We start from the raw sequence: 22,871 nt of genomic DNA on the forward strand, positions 1-22,871 counted from the left end.
GCTACACCAGTCTATATGTCACAAACCAAAGAAAACATAAAACAATAAGCAAGCAATAGGAAGCCAGGTATATCAAAACTTCTAGTTGACAACAGAACACATACCACTTCCTTGAAAATCCTAAAAATAATGAAAGAAAAGCGACCCCAGTGGTTGGCCACTTCCCTATTCCCTGTTCCGTATCTATGGCAAGGTTGGCAGGATTTTTCCAAGGTACGCCTTGCAAGAACTTCAGTCAGATGGTCAGAAGTCATTTCATAGAAGTCTTAGATGGTCAGAGAAATCATTTACTCAGACATCAGAAATAGTAATAAGATTTCCTGACAATGAGGAGAAATCCAAGATGAAGCAAGTGGCTGCTTTTAAGCTGGGTCATCCTTTAGGTTCCCTCAAGACCTCTAATCTTGAGTAAGTGGTATTCATTCATTCCTTTGTCTCACTGACCAACATGTACTGAATGCTTTCTATCTATAAAGCACAAAGCTCAGACCAGTGAGTAAATGTTATAAGGAGCATGTAACCATTTAACAAGAGAAAGAAACTTTCCAACAAGTAAGAAGACTTAATCAAAACGGGTTAAATCAGTGAAATTGTGAATTCCCTGTTTCCAGAAGTTCTCCACCAAAAGGAGATGAACTCTAGAGGTTGGACTGGATAAATGTGAAGGTCCATGTTAGCTCCAATTTTACAGATACTTAATTTTTCTCAGGGCCTATTTCTGGAGGTGAATAAATAAGCCCTAAGTCTCAAAACTAAATGCTCAAAAAAAATCATAGTTATTTCTATGCTATTATTTAAGTAAAAATTTCAGTGTGTACCTAGCACCAAAAAAAAGTAGAAGTAGCAAATAAGTTATTGAAAAATGACAGTGCATTAATACAAAATAAGAAGAAAGTAATAGTTTCTACTCCAAAGACTTATAAAATAAAGATCTTCTAAAATGTTGTTTAAAAGGAAAATGAATGGAATTTTACATTTAAAATGTTTAAATAGGAAGATATTACCTTTTACCTAAACCCATATCCTCTCTAAATGAAATTATTGTTGCATTCTAATCAGTTTCCCTAATAATTGGAATCTATGGTATTAACTCAAAGTATTTCAAGAGTTTTATAAATACAGTAGTTTCTAAGCCATGAGAGGCAAAAGATTCACAAAAGAACTGCAACTGTATTGAAATCTTTAAATGGGTATTAACTATCACCTTGCTACTTTTTCATAGTAATGAAAATAAATAAGAAGTCATTAAAAAATATATAATAGGGGCTTCCCTGGTGGCGCAGTGGTTGAGAATCTGCCTGCTAATGCAGGGGACACGGGTTCGAGCCCTGGTCTGGGAAGATCCCACATGCCACGGAGCAGCTGGGCCCGTGAGCCACAATTGCTGAGCCTGCGCGTCTGGAGCCTGTGCCCCGCGACGGGAGGGGCCGCGATAGAGAAAGGCCCGCGCACTGCGATGAAGAGCGGTCCCCATACCGCGATGAAGAGTGGCCCCTGCTTGCCGCAACTGGAGAAAGCCCTCGCACGAACCGAAGACCCAACACAGCCAAAAATAAATAAATAAATAAATAAAATCAAGTAAAAAAAACTTAAAAAAAAAAAAAAATATATATATATAATAAATATATAACATGCAAACAACTATGAAATTATAAAGTTTAAAATTACTTTCTTCACCCTGAAAAGAATAAAGTAAAACAAAATAATAATCATCCAGCTATCTAATGGAAAAAGGTTTTAGTAATTCTCTGATTATAAAAGTAACACATTTATTCAAGATAGTTGGAAAAACAATAATATGTAAAGAATAAAATAATAAATAAGCACTCATAGATTTCAATCAGCCATAATAACCACTGTTACCATTTTATTCTCTTCATTTTTTTCTACGCATGTATGTGTACAATTGAAATGTATATGTGTGTATGAATATACATACGCATATATATACATTTAATTAAAGTAGAATTATTTTGTTTTTATAGTTTGCTTTTCCATTTAAGATTATATCATATGCAATTTCCCATGTCATTATATTTCTTCAAAAATGTCATTTCTGATGCCTGTATAACATTGTCTTCTGGAGTTTCCATGTTATATTTAAGCAGGCCCTATTGCTGTTCATTTAGATGCTTTAAAATTTTTTACTATTATCATGAACATGAATTTCTGTGTTTCTCTGATTCTTTCCTTTAGGGTCTGAGAAATGAAATTACTAGGGATAAGGGTATGAATATTTTCTAAAAGGGAATACTTTGCAGTTTTTGATTATTCAATCATTCATTATTTTAAAAAAATATCTATTGAGCATCTACCATGGGCTAGGCACTATGCCAGATGTTGCAGATACAATTGTGAAAAGAGAGACACTGGCCCTGCTCTACAGAATCTAGTGATGATACAGACAACCCAAGTATTGTGGTGGGAAGTATAGGGTGCCTCCCATGTGGAAGACTGGAGAAACAGGATAAATATCTGAGTATCTGAGAACTAAGGGTCAGAAGTCCTTCCTAAAGAAACTATCATCTAACACAGGACCTGAAGAATACGCAGAAGTTAGCCAAAAATATGTGGGATTTGAGGGTAGGCAGTTTTGGGTAGAAGCAACAGCATGAGCACAGGTTCTCCTGCTGGGGAACAACGGAGGAGATCCAGTATGATTAGAGAGAGAGAACGTACATGTGTGTGGAATTGGGCATGGGAGTGGCAGTAGGGGGAGGGACAGTGTGAGGAGGCAAAAGATGAGACTTGAACAGTAAAAAGGGGCAAGATCATTTATAGCCTATTAAGCAAAAGTAAGGAATTGGAGCTCTATCCTAAAAGTCTTAGAAGTTTTAAGAAATGGAGTAACAATACAGAAGGCAGAAAGACCAATTAGGAAGGGGATGTGAACTGAAGTAATATAAAACTAGCAAAATTCTCATTTTTGCTAAGGTTACTGGATTGACAGTGAATAGGATAAATTCAACCACGCAGCACACCTTGAGTTTGTCTGAGCATTTCTGGACTGGATACAGAAATAGGCTGAATATCATCAGGTAGTGTAGATTCTGGAGTGGCTGTCCAGATTCAAATTCCAGGTCTTCCACTTAGTAGTTTGGTAAAGTTGGCCCTATCTAAGACCGTAAGAGTATCTCATTTCATAGAGTCAGCATAAATATTAAATGAGTGAATACTTGTAAAGCACTAGAATGGTACCTGGCACATAATTAGAGCTCTATGTGCTTACTACTATTATTTCACAAGAAAACTTATGCACTTTTTATCACACTGCATATAAGTTTCTTCAAATATTGCTTTCTGTGAAAGGTGTAGCAAAATAGTTCCCAAAGTATTTTACATGGAAATAGATTACATAAGTTTGAACAACACTAGATTAAATAAAAATTAAACAGTTTCTTTATTGCAGAACCTCTCTGAGCTGTTAACATGCCAAAAGAAATTGTAAGCAACAAAATTAAGGAGTATTAGATTTTAAAAAAGTATAAAATAAATATCCATGAGTCCCTACTGATAAAAATAAACGATTGAATAAATAAATAAATGGGGGAGAGGAGACAACTCTTCCATGCAGAAGAATTCCAAATAATTTCTGTAGATACCACCCCCCTCAGGGAGGTGGAATGTAACTTCTCCTCAAGTGTGGACCATGACTTCCTTCCAGAGGGTACAGTATACATACAAAGCGGGGGGGGGGGGGGGGGGGGGGGGGGGGAAGAGTAGCTTTACAGTGGAAAAACCTCACAAATAATACCTCAATCAGGCAATCAAGGTCAACGTCAACAGTGATATATCATATTGATAGTATATACCATGATATAATTTAATGAATATAAATGGCATTTTATATCTGTGATGTTCCTCCAAAAAACCCACAACCCTAGTCTAATAATGAGAAAAACACCAGACAAATTCCAAGAGAGGGATATTCTACAAAATACCTGACCAGTACTTCTCAAAACTGTCAAGGTCATCAAAAACAAGGAAAGTCTGAGAAACTGTCATAGCCAAGAGGAGCCTAAGGAGACATGACAACCAAATGTAATGTGGTATCCTGGATGGAATCCTAAAACAGAAAAAGGATATGAGGTTAAAACTAAGGAAATCTGAATAAAGTATGAACTTTAGTTATTAATACTGTATTAATATTAGTTCACTAAGTGTAACAAATGTACCATAGTAATGTAAGATGTTAATAGGGAAACTGGGTACGGGTTCCATGGGAACTCTCTGTACTGTCTTCTCAATTTTTCTGTAAATCTAAAACTCTTGTAAAAAATCAAGTCCACTAAAAATAATAAATTGTGATTCACCGAGAGGAAGGCAATGTGTGCTTCCATCCCCAAACTTATTTGTCCCTGGAACCCCCTTTTATGGAGCATCTCTCAGGGCTAGGATTCAGCATAAAACACTCTGGAAAATGCTGATGCAGTATAAGGAGCCTCTTCCCCTCATCAGCCCAGAAAGCTTCCTAGCCATCTTCCCTATAGCACACAGCACTTACTACCTTATGTTATAGGTACATATGTCCAAGTCTTATTTCAATTATTAAATCATGAAGTTACCTGAAGGCAGAATCTGTATCTAATTTATTTCTGAATCTTCACAGCACATAGCAGAGTGTCTTCCACTCGTAGGCATTCAGTAAATATCTTTTAAATAAGTATTGTAATAATTGCTAGAAAGGATGGTAAATGCCTTTACTTATTGATCCATTATAAACTTACTAAATTCCTGCTACATAAAGGTCAGTATACTAGAGGTAACAGCTACACAAAAGTCTTTTTAAAATTGTTACTGCTTTCTAGAGGCTTATAGGAAAAGATAGAAAGATGCGTACAGAAATTACTATAATAGAATGCAATTTGTGAATGAAGGCCATAAAATGGCAGTGTGCTACAAGAGTCCAAAAGAGGGAGAGATCCTTTTCAACAGGGGTAATAACAACGTCAGAGAAGAGACGCCATCTGAGTTGACACAAAATAGATGGGATTTACATAATGTAAAGCAGGCAGAGGGCTTTCCATGACAGGAAAACAAAGTAAGTGTTAAAGATGCAAGAGGAAAGGCAAAATGATTCACTTGGAAGGGCACAAACGGCAGTTATAAGACAGCAGAGACTGATAAAGTGGAAGGAGCAGCTGGGGACAGATAGTAAAAACTCTTAAATGGTGGGCTGTGGAGTAGAAACTTCATTTGTTAGGCAATTGGCAATCACTGAAGGTTTGTTAGAAGGCAGTGAGATACATTATAAGGGTTCATCTGCTTGAGGTTAAAGTTAATAGTATTGAGGGTACATAAGGAGAAAGACAGATTGAAAGTTGGTAGTTATAAAAGTTAGTAGTGAGGGACCTTCAAGATGGCGGGGGAGTAAGATGTGGAGATCACCTTCCTACCCACAAATATATCAAAAATACATCTACATGTGGAACAACTCCTACAGAACACCTACTGAACACTGGCAGAAGACCTCAGACTTCCCAAAAGGCCTGAATGAGTCAGAGCCCCCTAATCAGCCACTGTTTTAACCCTGTCCTGTCTGGGCAGGAACAGATGCCTGAGGGCGACCCACACACAGACAGGGGGCCAAAACCAAAGCTGAACCCCAGGAGTTCTGCGAACAAAGAAGAGAAAGGGAAATTTCTCCATGCAGCCTCAGGAGCAGTGGATTAAATCCCCACAATCAACTTGAGGTACCCTGAATCTGTGGAATGCCTGAATAGACAACATCCCAAAATTGAGGCGGTGGACTTTGGGAGCAACTGTAGACTTGGGGTTTACTGTCTGTGACTGACTTGTTTCTGATTTTTATGTTTATCTTAGTTTAGTTTTTAGTGCTTGCTATCATTGGTAGATTTGTTTATTGGTTTGGTTACTCTCTTTTTTTAAATTATTATTTATTTTAATAATTTTACTTATTTATTTATTTTTTAAAAATTTATTTTTCTTTCTTTTTTTCCTCCCTTTTCTTCTGAGCTGTGTGGCTGACAGGGTCTTGGTGCTCCAGGCCATGTCAGGCCTGAGCCTCTGAGATGGGAGAGCCGAGTTCAGGACATTGGACCAGAAGAGACCTCCCGGCCCCAGGTAATATCAATCAGCGAGAGCTCTCCCAGAGATCTCCATCTCAATGCTAAGACCCAGCTCCACCCAATGGCTAGCAAGTTCCAGTGCTGGACGCCCCGTGCCAAACAACTAACAAGACAGGAACACAAACCCACCCATTAGCAGAGAGGCTGCCTAAAATCATACTAAGTTCACAGACACTCCAAAACACACCACTGGATGCAGTCCTGCCCACCAGAAAGACAAGATAAAGCCCCACCCACCAGAACACAGGCACCAGTCCCCTCCACTAGGAAGCCTACACAACTCACTGAACCAACCTCACCCACTGTGAGCAGACACCAAAAACAATGGGAATTATGAACCAACAGGAACTCTGCAAGCCAGAAGGGAGTGGCAGGACATATTTAAAGTGATGAAAGGGAAAAATCTACAACCAAGATTACTCTACCCAGCAAGGATCTCATTCAGATTCAACAGAGAAATTAAAACCTTTACAGACAAGCAAAAGAGAATTCAGCACTACCAAACCAGCTTTACAACAAATCCTAAAGGAACTTCTCTGGGCAGGAAACACAAGAGAAGGAAATGACCTACAAAAACAAACCCAAGACAATTGAGAAAATGGTAATAGGAACATACATATCGATAATACCTTAAATGTAAATGGATTAAATGCTCCAACCAAAAGACATAGACTGGCTGAATGGATACAAAAACAACACCCGTATATATGCAGTCTACAAGAGACCCACTTCAGACCTAGGGACACATACAGACTGAAAGTGAGAGGATGGAAAAAGACATTCCATGCAAATGGAAATCAAAAGAAAGCTGGAGTAGCAATTCTCATATCAGACAAAATAGACTTTAAAATAAAGACTATGACAAGAGACAAAGAAGGACACTACATAATGATCAAGGGATCAATCCAAGAAGAAGATATAACAATTGTAAATATTTATGCGGCAAACACAGGAGCACCTCAATATATAAGGCAAATGCTAACAGCCATAAAAGGGGAAATCGACAGTAACACAATCATAGTAGGGGACTTTCACACCCCACTTTCACCAATGGACAGATCATCCACAATGAAAATAAATAAGGAAACACAAGCTTTACATGACACACTAAACAAGATGGACTTAACTGATATTTATAGGACATTCCATCCAAAAACAACAGAATACACATTCTTCTCAAGTGCTCATGTAACATTCCCGAGGATAGATCATATCTTGGGTCACAAATCAAACCTTGGTAAATTTAAGAAAATTGAAATCATATCAAGTATCGTTTCTGACCACAACTCTATGAGACTAGATATCACTTACAGGAAAAAAAAAAACTGTAAAAAATAGAAACACATGGAGGCAAAACAATATGCTACTAAATAACCAAGAGATCACTGAAGAAATCAAAGAGGAAATCAAAAAATACCTAGAAACAAATGACAATGAAAACACAACGACCCAAAACCAGTGGGATGCAGCAAAAGCAGTTCTAAGAGGGAAGTTTATAGCAATACAATCCTACCTCAAGAAACAAGAAACATCTCAAGTAAACAACCTAAACTTACACCTAAAGCAATTAGAGAAAGAAGAACAAAAAACCCCCAAAGTTAGCAGAAGGAAAGAAATCATAAAGACCAGATCAGAAATCAATGAAAAAGAAATGAAGGAAACAATAGCAAAGATCAATAAAACTAAAAGCTGGTTCTTTGAGAAGATAAACAAAATGATAAACCATTAGCCAGACTCAACAGGAAAAAAAGGGAGAAGACTCAAATCAATAGAATAAGAAAATGAAAAAGGAGAAGTAACAACTGACGCTGCAGAAATACAAAGGATCATGAGAGATTACAACAAGCAACCATATGCCAATAAAATGGACAACCACAAGGAAATGGACAAATTCTTGGAAAGGTACAATTTTCCAAGACTGAACCAGGAAGATTTAGAAAATATAAACAGACCAATCACAAGCACTGAAATTGAAACTGTGATTAAAAATCTTCCAAGAAACAAAAGCCCAGGACCAGATGGCTTCACAGGCGAATTCTATTATACATTTAGAGAAGAGCTAACACCTATCCTTCTCAAAGTCTTCCAAAATATAGCAGAGGGAAGAACACTCCCAAACTCATTCTAGGAGGCCACAATCACGATGATACCAAAACCAGATAAAGATATCACAAAAAAAGAAAACTACAGGCCAATATCACTGATGAACATAGATGCAAAAAACCTCAACAAAAAACTAGCAAACAGAATCCAACAGCACATTAAAAGGATCATACACCATGATCAAGTGGGGTTTATCCCAGGAATGCAAGGATTCTTCAATATACACAAATCAATCAGTGTGATACACCATATTAACAAACTGAAGGATAAAAAACATATGATAATCTCAATAGATGCAGAAAAACCTTTCGCCAAATTCAACACCCATTTATGATAAAAACTCTCCAGAAAGTAGGAATAGAGGGAACCTATCTCAAAATAATAAAGGCCATATATGACAAACCCACAGCCAACATCGTTCTCAATGGTGAAAAACTGAAACCATTTCCTCTAAGATCAGGAACAAGACAAGGTTGTCCACTCTCACTGCTTTTATTCAACATAGTTTTGGAAGTTTTAGCCACAGCAATCAGAGAAGAAAAAGAAATAAAAGGAATCCAAATCAGAAAAGAAGAATTAAAACTGTCACTTTGCAGATAACATGATACTATACATAGAGAATCCTAAAGATGCTACCAGAAAACTACCAGAGCTACTCAATGAATGTGGTAAAGTAGCAGTATACAGAATTAATGCACAGCAATCTCTTGCATTCCTATACACTAATGATGAAAAATCTGAAAGAAAATTAAGGAAACACTCCCATTTACCACTGCAACAAAAAGAATAAAATACCTAGGAATAAACCTACCTAAGGAGACAAAAGACCTGTATGCAGAAAACTATAAGACACTGATGAAAGAAATTAAAAATGATACAAACAGATGGAGAGATATACCATGTTCTTGGACTGGAAGAATCAACATTGTGAAAATGACTCTACTACCCAAAGCAATCTACAGATTCAATGCAATCCCTGTCAAACTACCAATGGCATTTTTCACAGAACTAGAACAAAAAATTTCACAATTTGTATGGAAACACAAAGACCCCGAATAGCCAAAGCAATCTTGAGAAAGAAAAACAGAGCTGAAGGAATCAGGCTCCCTGACATCAGACTATACTACAAAGCTATAGTAATCAAGAGAGTATGGTACTGGCACAAAAACACAAATATAGATCAATGGAACAGGGTAGAAAGCCCAGAGATAAACCCATGCACATATGCTCACCTATCTTTGATAAAAGAGGCGAGACTATACAATGGAGAAAAAACAGCCTCTTCAATAAGTGTTGCTGGGAAAACGGGACAGCTACATGTAAAAGAATGAAATTAGAACACTCGCTAACACTGTATACAAATATAAATGCAAAATGGAGGCCAGACACTATATAACTCTTAGAGGAAAACATAGGCATAACACTCTATGACATAAATCACAGCAAGATTCTTTTTGACCCACCTCCTAGAGAAATGGAAATAAAAACAAAATCAACAAATGGGACCTAATGAAACTTAAAAGCTCTTGCACAGCAAAGGTAACCATAAACAAGACGAAAAGGCAACCCTCAGAGTGGGAGAGAATATTTGCAAACAAAGCAACTGACAAAGGATTAATCTCCAAAATATACAAGCAGTTCATGCAGCTCAATATCAAAAAAACAAACAACCCAGTCCAAAAATGGGCAAGAGACCTAAATAGACATTTCTCCAAAGAAGATATATAGATTGCCAACAAACACATGAAAGGATGCTCAACATCACTAATCATTAGAGAAATGCAAATCAAAAGCACAATGAGGTATCACCTCATAACGGTCAGAATGGCCATCATCAAAAAATCTACAAACAATAAATGCTGGAGGGCTTCCCTGGTGGTGCAGTGGTTGAGAATCTGCCTGCTAATGCAGGGGACACGGGTTCGAGCCCTGGTCTGGGAAGATCCCACATGCCACGGAGCAACTAGGCCCGTGAGCCACAACTACTGAGCCTGCGCATCTGGAGCCTGTGCTCCGCAACAAGAGAGGCAGCGATAGTGAAGAGGCCCGCGCACCGCAATGAAGAGTGGCCCCTGCTTGCCGCAACTAGAGGAAGCCCTCGCACAGAAACAAAGACCCAACACAGCCAAAAATAAATATAAAAATAAAATAAAATAAAATAAAATAAATAAATAAATAAATGCTGGAGAGGGTGTGGAGAAAAGGGAACCCTTTTGCACTGTTGGTGGGAATGTAAATTGATACAGCCACTATGGAGAACAGTATGGAGGTTCCTTAAAAGACTAAAAACAGAACTACCATATGACCCAGCAATCCCACTACTGGGTATACACCATTAGAAAAGCATAATTCAAAAAGAGTCATGTACCATAATGTTCACTGCAGCTCTATTTGCAATAGCCAGGACATGGAAGCAGCCTTTGTGTCCATCAACAGATGAATGGATGGAGAGGATGTGGCACATGTATACAATGGAATATTACTCAGCCATAAAAAGAAATGAAATTGAGTTATTTGTAGTAAGGTGGATGGACCTAGAGTCTGTCATACAGAGTGAAGTCAGAAAGAGAAAGACAAATACCGTATTCTAACACATATATATGGAATCTAAAAAAAAAAACGTTCTGATGACCTAGGGGCAGGACAGGAATAAAGACACAGACGTAGAGAGTGGACTTGAGGACACAGGGAGAGGGAAGGGTAAGCTGGGACAAAGTGAAAGAGTAGCACTGACACATATACACTAGCAAATGTAAAATAGATAGCTAGTGGGAAGCAGCCACATAGCACAGGGAGATCAGCTCAGTGCTTTGTGACCACCCAGAGGGGTGGGATAGGGAGGGTGGGAGGGAGGGAGATGCAAGAAGGAAGAGATATGGGAACATATGTATACGTATAACTGATTCACTTTGTTATAAAGCAGAAACTAACACACCATTGTAAAGCAATTATACCCCAATAAAGATGTTTAAAAAAAAAAAATTACAACAACAAAAATCTTCAGTCTTGCAGATTTAGAAACCCACATAAAAAGACTGTAAAAATGTCACTTCCCTTACTTTGATAAATAATTTAAAAATTCTTGAATTTCAAACAAACAAACAAAAAAGAATCAATTACAGTTGACCCTTGAACATCTCGGAGGTTAGGGATGCTAACACTCCACACACTGGAAAATTCGAGTATAACTGAACAGTTGGCCCTCCATTCCTGTGGTTCTGCATCTGCAAATTCAACGAGCCCAGGTTAGTGTAGTACTGTAGTATTTAGCATTGAAAAAGATCCACATATTAGTGGATTCATGCAGCTCAAACCCACGTTGTTCTAGAGTCAACTGTATTTCAGCATACATTTCCTGAGAGTGTTCTGTGGGCTAGGTACTATGCTTAGATGCTGAGGATTAAAAGCACAGCCCCCGCTCTTAAAGGGACTAATTTAGTGCAGGAATCTGCAAACTTTCTATAAAAAGGCAGATAGTAAAAAATTTAAGCTTTCCAGGTCATAACATCTCTAAAGCAACTATTTAAGTCTGACATAGTAGTGCAAAAGCAGACATACCCAATATGTAAATAAAGGAGCATGACTATTTTTCCAATAAAACATATTTTATTAATTCCTATAAGTTTCATGGGTCACAAAATATTATTCTTCTTTTGATTTTTCAACCAGTTGAAAATGTTAAAAAAAATAATAAAATTCCTAGCTTGCTACCCATACAAAAACAGGTGGCAGGGCAGATCTGGCCCATGGGCTGTAGCATGCCAACTCTGGATCTAGCAGGTTAAGCCTGGAGAGAAAAGAGAGGAGTACCATACGTATACACAATACATATATTTACCATTCATATATAGTCTCAGCAACTAGCAGTAGGCTTTAAGAACAGACCTGTTATTTATCGCTGTTATCTCTTCAGTCTTAATAGGAAACCAACTTTTGTGTTTTGTTTTTTATACTTACGCTAAAACTGATACTTCCTCTAAAACTTTCAGAAATTTTCAAATTTTGCCAAAAAATACTTAGACCCAAGCATTTAGTTTTATTTTCTTGAGTTTATATCTTTACAACAAAAGACCGATTACTTCATACGTGTATCATGTGATGATTATGATTTATGACACATCGATAATAAATACTGTCTGATTGCTAGCCCTAAAGTATCACCTAGAGATAGAAACATATTACATATTTCCTCAAATACCTCCATGTTTTTTGTTTATATTGCTTCCTTTCACCCTCTGATTTTGAGGGTTTTTAAAATGAAAATAAAAGCAGAAAAAGAAAAACCTGCCTAACGTCTACCACTGTGGAGCATGGTAACTCAAAGCAAGCAGAACACTTCTCAGGAGCAGCAGAGCTACTATGCTAACTGTTGAAGCTGGGTGACGGGTTCACTGGAGTTCTTTAGGGTGTATCTGAAAATTTTCATAATAATTTCTGAGACTACGATGGAGAAAGAAGGTTGACTTATGAGGTCCATTAAATGCCTCAGCAGTGGCAGTTAGAGAGTCCCCAGCACTGTGAGGAAGGCTCATGAATAGTGCCACCTCACAGGCAGGTAGACCACACAGGGCCAAGGCAAAGGCCAGCTAAAAGAATTAGGGGCATGTGACAGAACTTATTAAGTTCCTACTTTAACAGCTTTTTACAGTTTTTCTGTTAAAGTTATTTTATTTTATGCTTTTAAAGTGACTTTTAGTTGTTTCCAGTGCATTTTAGATACAAGGTTCATTTGGGTTCTGTAACAGAATACAATTAGTATGTATAACCTGCTGTGAAAACAAATGTTTCAAATATAGTATCGGTAACACTGGTGTCAAAAGCTAAAATTTTAAGGGAAGAGTGAGTCAGTTCATTCCCATTTCATTCCTTTAATATCACAGAACATTAGGAACAAATTGTTTCATAATATTTACTTTTATGATATTTTAAATTTTAGGCTAGTATAGTACATGATTTTTTTTTCTTCTACTCAACATTTTCAAGATTACTATAGTTAAGTAAGTGCAATCCTTGGTTACTGAAAATAGAGTATGCAAATACTATTCACCTCACTTTAGTGGTCTTTACCCAGTCTTTCACATAATAAATACAGTCCTAATATTAATAAGGATCTTTCACTCTGCATTATATAACTTGGTATGGAAAAATAAAATTAAAATGAACAGTAGCCAACCTGTGCTTTCCTCATGTATACCAAAGGTTCTTTAAGATGTTCAGGAGGTGCAGCAGGATGACTGGGTAAAGGAAACCTGGGGACAAAAAGAGGGAGCTGAGTACATTACTCTTTTTTTTTTTTTTTAACAAAGAATGCATGTTTTTATTTATTCACTCAACAACCACAGACCTGAGAGCCCACTGCCATGTACTGGTTATATACAGGTAAACAGGCCCCTGCCCTCAAAAGGTTTACAAACCAGAAGGCAGGCAAGAAAAACTACAAAAGCACCACAGAAGCATATATAGGGGGAAAAGAAGTCAGAGCTATGTATTTGATACAATTTTCCCTTATGCTAAGATTGAAAAGTATATACATTACTCTTAATAATTAATCAGTTCGCCTGGTTAGAAATTACTTACCTCTGTAGTCCATGATATAAGTGAAATAGATATTTGTTAGCAGTTCTATGTGTTTACACAAGGTACAACAACCTAATAAAACTTTAATTCTTATCCTACTAGTATTGTAGTTTTAAATTAACAATTTAATGACTCGTTAAAAGTTAAAGTGAATTCATAAATTTAGGTAATTTTAAAATTATTTAGCTCTGTAAGTGCTCATATGAAAATTTTCACAACTGTTAATTTTAGTATGTAACTACTATAACACTTAGAGAAATTTTTTAAAGTCTGAAGTCTAAAAAAGTCCATTAACTTACTAATATATCAACTTTTCTCATTTCTCCCAATTTCCTTTTCCATAGGATTGAAATGATAGTAAAAATACTCTCTTTTATAATAGCCATGTTTTAGTATTAATATATTACATACTACATTAATTCACAAATTTAATAAAATTTTGAAAATTTAATGTCTTAAAAATTATGTTTTCTATGTAACATTACATTTTATATTCAAAATGTATTGTTTTTTATTAAGAAAACAGATTTATTTATTCAACAAATATTTGAGCCATTCTAAGTATTAAGTATATGGTAGGATTAAGACAGTTATCTCCTGTTCTTATGTACCTAATATTCTAGTGAAGAAAGAGTCAATATTTATAAAAACAAATAAATCAATAGAATAATATAAAATAGTAATAAGTGCCATGAGAAAATGAGAGCAGGATAGAGTCAAAAGTGATTTGAAAGGGCAGGGAAGGTGTCTAGAAAAGCTAATATTTGAACCAAGACATGAGTGAAAAGGAGCCAACCATTCAAAGATCTGGGGGAAGAACATTCCAAGTAAAAGGACAGCAAGCACAAGACTCTGAGGTGGGAAAATATGGAATGTTTAAAAATCAGAAAAAGCCAGGATGGTTGAAATGTAATGACTGAGGCACAGAGTGATATAAAATCATAGAGAAGGCAATAGGAGAACAGAACAATTTAACACTTACTTAGCGTTTTCAATCTCTTTCACAACATATAGCTCCCGTTGAAATTAATCATATAATTTGTACCTACAGCAAAGCAACCATGTTCTAACAATCAAGAACCATACACTGAATTCTCAAGAAATTCCTCATCCAAAAGGGGACATCCAAAGGGGGACACCAGACAGTTTCACTAACTGATTATTTCTGGCTAATTGTTTTTTTTCTACTAAAATCTGCATTCCATGTACCTAAACAAATCACCTTTCCCCACTCACAAGTGAAAAAAATTGATAATCTCTAGATACCTCAGTATTTCTTCTCATATGCAAGATAGTTTAAAAGCTATATATTTTACACCACTCACTACATCATTTGTAAAGAGACATGTGATTTATAATTAAATATAACTCTTAAAAATTCTTCCATTTTAATGGTAATTATTTCTAAACTTAATAAAACTTAGAAATTTAGGATTGAAACTTGAGAACACTTACTGATGATCTTAAGGGTTATTTAATGCTCAAAGAAACTTATCCATAAAAAAAAGGTAAGAAGTGACAACCCCAAATCATTCATATTAAACCAAAATAAAGTTAGATATTTATTCAATTGTAAATATTTAATGAGAACCTAAGAGTTCAAGGTAATAGAGATACAGCAGTGAACAAAACATGTTAAAATCTCTGTCCTTGGGACTTCCCTGGAGGTCCAGTGGTTAAGACTCCATGCTCCCAATGGAGGGGGCACAGGTTCGATCCCTCGTCGGGGAAGATCTCATATGCCACATCGCGCAGCCAAAAAATAAAATAAAATGAAATAGAATACAATAGAACAGAATAAAACAAAATAAAATAAAATCTGTCCTCCCATATTTTACATTTAGTAATACAAAGAGATGAGGGTCAGTAGATAGGAACAATGCAGAAACCTGCATATCACTCTTGACTCCTCCCTCTTCCTGTCTCCCTAAATCCCCATAAATGCCACTCATCTTCTCTACCCCACTGACACTGTTTTAGGCAACCAACATTTCTCGCCTGCATTCATCTGACAGCTTCATAAGCAGTCTCCCCTGCTTCCACACTATTTTCAATCTATTTGCCAATTTGCCTGGTGGTTAGTCAGGAGCAGTGTCTTCCTTATTCACCGGTGATTGTATTTCCAGTGTCTAGCATAAGGCCTGGCACATACTAGATATCCAGTACATTGTTGAATAAATAAAATGCAAATGTGGTTATGTCACTACTTTGCTTAAAATCCTAAAATGGCACCCAAATGCTTTTAGGATCCAGTCTACAAATCCTTGACTAAGAAGCACATCCTTGCCTACAGATCTAGCATAATCCTTTCCTATGCCCCTTTCCTCTCTACCATCCAACTTTTGTCGCCGTATGACTTTTGTTCCTCCAATATACTGCATTCTTTTCCACCTATAAACACCTCTGAACCTGTTGTTCCCTCGTGCCTAAAGCACTTTTCTTCTCTACCCCTTCCCCTGACTAAATCCAGCTCAGCTTTTTGAGCTCAGTCTGAGTATTATTTCCTGTGATAAGTCATCATGACATCCCCAATCTGAGTTAGGTGCCTGCCCTATGTACTCCTTGTACTTACCCTATTATAGCGCTTACTATATTGTACTATAATTGCCTCTTTAAATTCTCTGTGCCCCACTGGGATGTAAGCTCCATAAAAAGCAAAGACTATCTGCCTAGCTTGTTCACTATCCCAGCACCTAGCTCTGTACATAACACATAACAAGCACATAGTAATATTTAAAACTAAGAGGGCAGGGTGGAGTCAAGATGGTGGTGTGGGAAGACGCCGAGTTAGCATCTCCCCATAATTAGGTTCCCTGCCGGCCGCTGGTGGAGGACTCTAATGCCCAAGGAGACGGGAGGAACCCCCAAGTGAACTGGTAGGACGTGGGGGGACTGAGGGGGGAGGAAAAGTGGAGGCCAGACAGGATCAGCACCCCTGAGGCTGGGGAGATCAGGAAAGGCACGTGGGAGGGGCCCTCAGGGAGGAGTGGAGGAGGAGCTGAGGGCATTTGCCCCACCGACTTGGGCACGAGGAGACTGCTGAGCTCCCAAGCCAGTCCCCTGCCCTCAAAGGGCCCCCACTCCCCATGGCCACATTGGTCCTGGGGGCATAGGAAGGAGGCCAAGGGGAGAAAAGGAGAGGCAGGCGGGAGGGCCCCTCTGCAACCGGAGGAACAGGAGAGGAGAGGAGGGTGTTTGCCCCACCCACTTGGGCCTAGGAAGCCTGCTGGGCTCCCAGGTGAGTTCCACTGCCCTCTGAGACCAGGGGTGGGGGGCATAACTGGGCCCCTTCTGTTCTGTTGAGCCTACGCCCCCACCTCCTACAGCCCACAGGGCCTTTTCCAGCCCTGTGGGTCCTAAGCATAGGCCCTGCCCACTGCCCAAAACTTGCCCCTGCTTAGGTCCCGCCCTCCAGAGCCAAGGCCTTCCCCACCTGCCCCTTTTTTTTTCTTTTCCCTCCTCCTCTTTTTTATTATTGTGGTACTGTTGTACCTTCTGGTTGTTGATTCATCTATATTTTTATTTTTTTATTCTTTCTAATATATCTGTTAGTTTCCTAGTCTAATTTTTTTTAACTTGGTTATAGTTCTCTCTCTATTTTTTTTTTTGCCACTCCATGTGGCTTGCGAGATCTTGGTTCACGAGCCAGGTGTTGGGCCCAAGCTCCTGCGGTGGGAGCTCCGAGTCCGAACCACTGGACTAACAGAAAATCTCAGAACCCAGGGAATATTCATCAGAGTGAGTTCTCACAGAGGTCCTCATCTCAGCACCAAGACGCAACTCTACCCAACAGCCTAAAAACTCCAGTGTTGGAAGCCTCAGGCCAAACAACCAGTAAGACAGAAACACGATGCCACTCAAAAAAAAAAAAAAAAAAGAGATGGCAAAAAAATATGTGACAGATGAAGGAGCAAGGTAAAAACCTACAAGACCAAATAAATGAAGAGAAAATAGGCAACCTACCTGAAAAACAATTCAGAGAAAAAACAGTAGAGATGAATCACACACAAGGTTGTCCACTCTCAACACTATTATTCAACATAGTTTTGGAAGTTTTAGCCACAGAAATCAGAGAAGAAAAACAAATAAAAAGAAACCAAATCGGAAAAGAAGAAGTAAAGCTTTCACTGTTTGCAGATGACATGATACTATACATAGAGAATCCTAAAGATGCTACCAGAAAACTACTAGAGTTAATCAATGAATTTGGTAAAGTAGCAAGATAAAAATTAATGCACAGAAATCTCTTGCATTCCTATACACTAATGATAAAAAATCTAAAAGAGAAATTAAGGAAACACTCCCATTTACCATTGCAACAAAAAGAATAAAATACCTAGGAATAAATCTATCTAAGGAGACAAAAGATCTGTATGGAGAAAACTATAAGACACTGAAGAAAGGAATTAAAGATGATACAAACAGATGGAGAGATATACCATGTTCTTGGATTGGAAGAATCAACATTGTGAAAATGACTACACTACGAAAAGCAATCTACAGATTCAATGCAATCCCTATCAAACTACCAATGGCATTTTTCAAAGAACTAGAACAAAAACTTTCACAATTTGTATGGAAACACAAAAGACCCCGAATAGCCAAGGCAATCTTGAGAAAGAAAAACAGAGCTGGAGAAAACAGGCTCCCGGACATCAGACTATACTACAAAGCTATAGTAATCAAGACAGCATGGTACTGGCACAAAAACAGAAATATAGATCAATGGAACAGGGTAGAAAGCCCAGAGATAAACCCACGCACATATGGTCACCTTATTTTTGATAAAGGAGGCAAGAATATACAATGGAGAAGAGACAGCCTCTTCAATAAGTGGTGCTGGGAAAACTGGACAGCTACATGTAAAAGAATGAAATTAGAACACTCCCTAACACCATACACAAAAATAAACTCAAAATGGATTAAAGACCTAAATGTAAGGCCAGACACTATCAAACTCTTAGAGGAAAACATAGGCAGAACACTCTATGACATAAATCACAGCAAGATCCTTTTTGACCCACTTCCTAGAGAAATGGAACTAAAAACAAAAATAAACAAATAAGACCTAATGAAACTTAAAAGCTTTTGCACAGCAAAGGAAACCATAAACAAGATGAAAAGACTACCCTCAGAATGGGAGAAAATATTTGCAAATGAAGCAACTGACAAAGGATTAATCTCCAAATTTACAAGCAGCTCATGCAGCTCAATATCAAAAAAACAAACAACCCAATCCAAATATGGGCAAGAGACCTAAATAGACATTTCAACAAAGAAGATATACAGCTTGCCAACAAACACATGAAAGGATGCTCAACATCACTAATCATTAGAGAAATGCAAATCAAAACTACAGTGAGGTATCACCTCACACCAGTCAGAATGGCCATCATCAAAAAATCTAGAAACAATAAATGCTGGAAAGGGTGTGGAGAAAAGGGAACCCTCTTGCACTGTTGGTGGAAATGTAAATTGATACAGCTACTATGGAGATCAGTATGGAGTTTCCTTAAAAATCTAAAAATAGAACTACCATACGACCCAGCAATCCCACTACTGGGCATATACCCTGAGAAAACTATAGTTCGGAAAGAGTCATGCACCACCATGTTCATTGAAGCTCTATTTGCAATATCCAGGACATGGAAGCGGCCTGGGTGTCCACTGACAGATGAATGGATGGAGAGGATGTGGCATATGTATAAAATGGAACATTACTCAGCCATAAAAGAAACGAAATTGAGTTATTTGTAGTGAGGTGGGTGGACCTAGAGACCGTCATACAGAGTTGAGTGGGTCGGAAAGAGAAAAAAAAATACCATATGCTTACACATATGTATGTAATATAAAAACAAAACAAAACAAAACAAAATGGTTCTGAAGAACCTAGGGGCAGGACAGGAATAAAGATGCAGACATAGAGAATGGACTTGAGGACACACAGAGGGGGAAGGGTAAGCTGGGACGAAGTGAGAGAGTGGCATGGACTTATATATACTACCAAATGTAAAATAAATAGCTAGTGGGAAGCAGCTGCATAGCACAGGGACATCAGCTCAGTGCTTTGTGACCACCTAGAGGGGTGGGATAGGGAGGGTGAGAGGGAGATGCAAGAGGGAGGAGACATGGGGATACATGTATATGTATAGCTGATTCACTTTGCTATAAAGCAGAAACTAACATACCATTGTAAAGCAATTATACTCCAATAAAGATGTTAAAAAAATTTTTTTTAATAAAATTTTAAAAAAAGATGTATCACAATCTCAGAAATAGAATGGAGGCACAGATTGACAAAATACAAGAAATGTTTAACAAAGATCTAGAAGAACTAAAGAACAAACAGAGATGAACAACACAATAACTGAAATGAAAAATACACTAGAAGGAATCAATAACAGAATAACTGAGGCAGAAGAACGAATAAATGAGCTGGAAGACAAAATGGTGGAAATAACTGCTGAGGAGCAGAATAAAGAAAAAAGAATGAAAAGAATTGAAGATCATCTCAGAGACCTCTAGGACAACACTAACCGCACCAACATTTGAATGTAGGGGTCCCAGAAGAAGAAGAGCAAAAGAAAGGGACTGAGAAAATATTTGAAGAGATTATAGTCAAAAACTCCCCTAACGTGGGAAATGAAATAGTCACCCAAGTCCAGGAAGCACAGAGAGTCCCATTCAGGATAAACCCTAGGAAAAACACACCAAGACACATATTAACCAAACTAACAAAAATTAAATTCAAAGAAAAAATATTAAAAGCAGCAAGGGAAAAACAAAATATACAAAGGAATCCCCATAAGGTTATCAGCTGAGTTTTCAGCAGAAACTCTGCAAGACAGAAGGGAGTGGCAGGATATACTTAAAGTGATGAAAGAGAAAAACTTATAACCAAGATTACTCTACCCAGCAAAGATCTCATTCAGATTGGATGGAGAAGTCAAAAGCTTTTCAGACAAGCAAAAGCTAAGAGAATTCAGCACCATCAAACCAACTTTACAACAAATGCTAAAGAAACTTCTCTAGGTGGGAAACACAAGAGAAGAAAAAGATCCACAAAAACAAATCCAAAACAATTAAGAAAATGGTAATAGGAACATACATGTCGATAATAACCTTGAATGTAAACAGATTAAATGCTACAACCAAAAAGCACAGACTGACTGAATGGATACAAAAACAAGACCCATAATATATATGCTGCCTACAAGAGACCCACTTCAGACCTAGGGACACATACGGACTGAAAGTGAAGGGATGGAAAAAGATATTCCATGCAAATGGAAATCAAAAGAAAGCTGGAGTGGCAATACTCGTATCAGATAAAATAGACTTTAAAGTAAAGATTGTTACAAGAGATAAGGAGGGACACTACATAATGATCAATGGATCAATCCAAGAAGAAGATATAACAATTATAAATGTTTATGCACCCAATAAACATTGAGGAGCACCTCAATACATAAGGCAAATGCTAACAACCATGAAAGGAGAAATCGACAGTAACACAATAATAGTAGGGGACTTTAACACCCCTGTTACCCCAATGGACAGATTATCCAAACAGAAAATAAATAAGGAAACACAAGCTTTAAATGACACAATAGACCACATAGATTTAATCGATATTTATAGACCATTCCACCCAAAAGCGGCAGAATACACTTTCTTTTCAAGTGCACATGGAACATTCTCCAGGATAGATCACATCTTGGGTTACAAATCCAGCCTCGGAAAATTTAAGGAAATTGAAATCGTATCCAGCATCTTTTCTGACCACAATGCTATGAGATTGGAAATCAATTACAGGAAGAAATACTGTAAGAAAGACAAATACCTGGAGGTTAAATAGTGCACTACTAAATAACCAAGAGATCACTATGAAATCAAAGAAGAAATTTAAAAATACATAGAAACAAATGACAACGAAAACACGATGACCCAAAACCTATGGGACACAGCAAAAGCAGTTCTAAGAGGGAAGTTTATAGCAATTCAATCTCACCTCAAGAAATAAGAAAAATCTCAAGTAAACAATCTAACCCTACACTTAAAACAACTAGAGAAAGAAGAACAAAGAAAACCCAAAGTCAGTAGAAGGAAAGAAATCATAAAGATCAGAGCAGAAATAAATGAAATAGAAATGAAGAAAGCAATAGCAAAGATCAATAACACTAAAAGCTTGTTCTTTGAGAAGATAAAAATTGATAAACCCTTAGCCAGACCCATCAAGAATAAAAGGGAGAGGACGCAAATCAATAAAATTAGAAAGGGAAAAGGAGAAATCACAACTGACACTGCAGAAACACAAAGGATTTCAAGAGAGTACTACAAACAACTATATGCCAAAAAAATGCACAACCACGAGGAAATGGACAAATTCTTGAAAAGGTACAATTTTCCAAGACTGAACCAGGAAGAATTCGAAAATATATACAGACCTATCACAAGCAATGAAATTGAAACTGTAATTAAAAATCTTCCAACAAACAAAAGTCCAGGACCACATGGCTTCACAGGAGAATTCTATCAAACATTTAGAGAAGAGCTAACACTGATCCTTCTCAAATTCTTCCAAAACATTGCAGAGGAAGGAACACTTCCAAGCTCATTTTACGAGGCCACCATCACTCTGATATCAAAACCAGAGAAAGATATCACAAAACAAGAAAATTACAGGCCAATATCACTGATGAACATGGACGTAAAAATCCTCAACAAAATACTAGCAAACAGAATCCAACAACACATTAAAAGGATCATACACCATGATCAAGTGGGATTTATCCCAGGGATGCAAGGATTCTTCAGTATACGCAAATCAATCAATGTGATACACCACATTAACAAATTTAGGAATAAAAACCATATGATCATCTCAATAGATGAAGAAAAAGCTTTTGACAAAATTCAACACCCATTTGATAAAAACTCTCCAGAAAATGAGCATAGAGGGAACCTACCTCAACATAATAAAGGCCATATATGACAAACCCACAGCCAACATCATTCTCAATGGTGAAAAACTGAAACCATTTCCACTAAGATCAGGAACAAGACAAGGATGTCCACTCTCGCCACTCTTATTCAACATAG

General features: G+C 37.4%; 1 protein-coding gene across 6 annotated transcripts in view; it reads right to left on the reverse strand.

Moving 5' to 3' along the window:
* TBC1D19 (TBC1 domain family member 19) overlaps positions 1-22,871 on the reverse strand; it is a 162,626-nt gene that overhangs the window by 98,674 nt on the left and 41,081 nt on the right. For 4 of the 6 annotated variants that reach the window (XM_057547471.1, XM_057547467.1, XM_057547466.1 and 1 more), the window contains one exon: positions 13,366-13,441. In XM_057547471.1, coding sequence (XP_057403454.1) covers positions 13,366-13,380 — 15 coding nt within the window. In that variant the 5' untranslated portion in view covers positions 13,381-13,441. Of the gene's footprint in view, positions 1-3,941; positions 4,067-13,365; positions 13,442-22,871 lie in introns of all 6 variants that reach the window. The other 2 variants (XM_057547469.1, XM_057547470.1) reach the window with 1 other exon arrangement.

This window comes from Balaenoptera acutorostrata, chromosome 5 (genome assembly GCF_949987535.1).
Source record: "Balaenoptera acutorostrata chromosome 5, mBalAcu1.1, whole genome shotgun sequence".
In the NCBI taxonomy this organism is placed as follows: Eukaryota; Metazoa; Chordata; class Mammalia; order Artiodactyla; family Balaenopteridae; genus Balaenoptera; species Balaenoptera acutorostrata.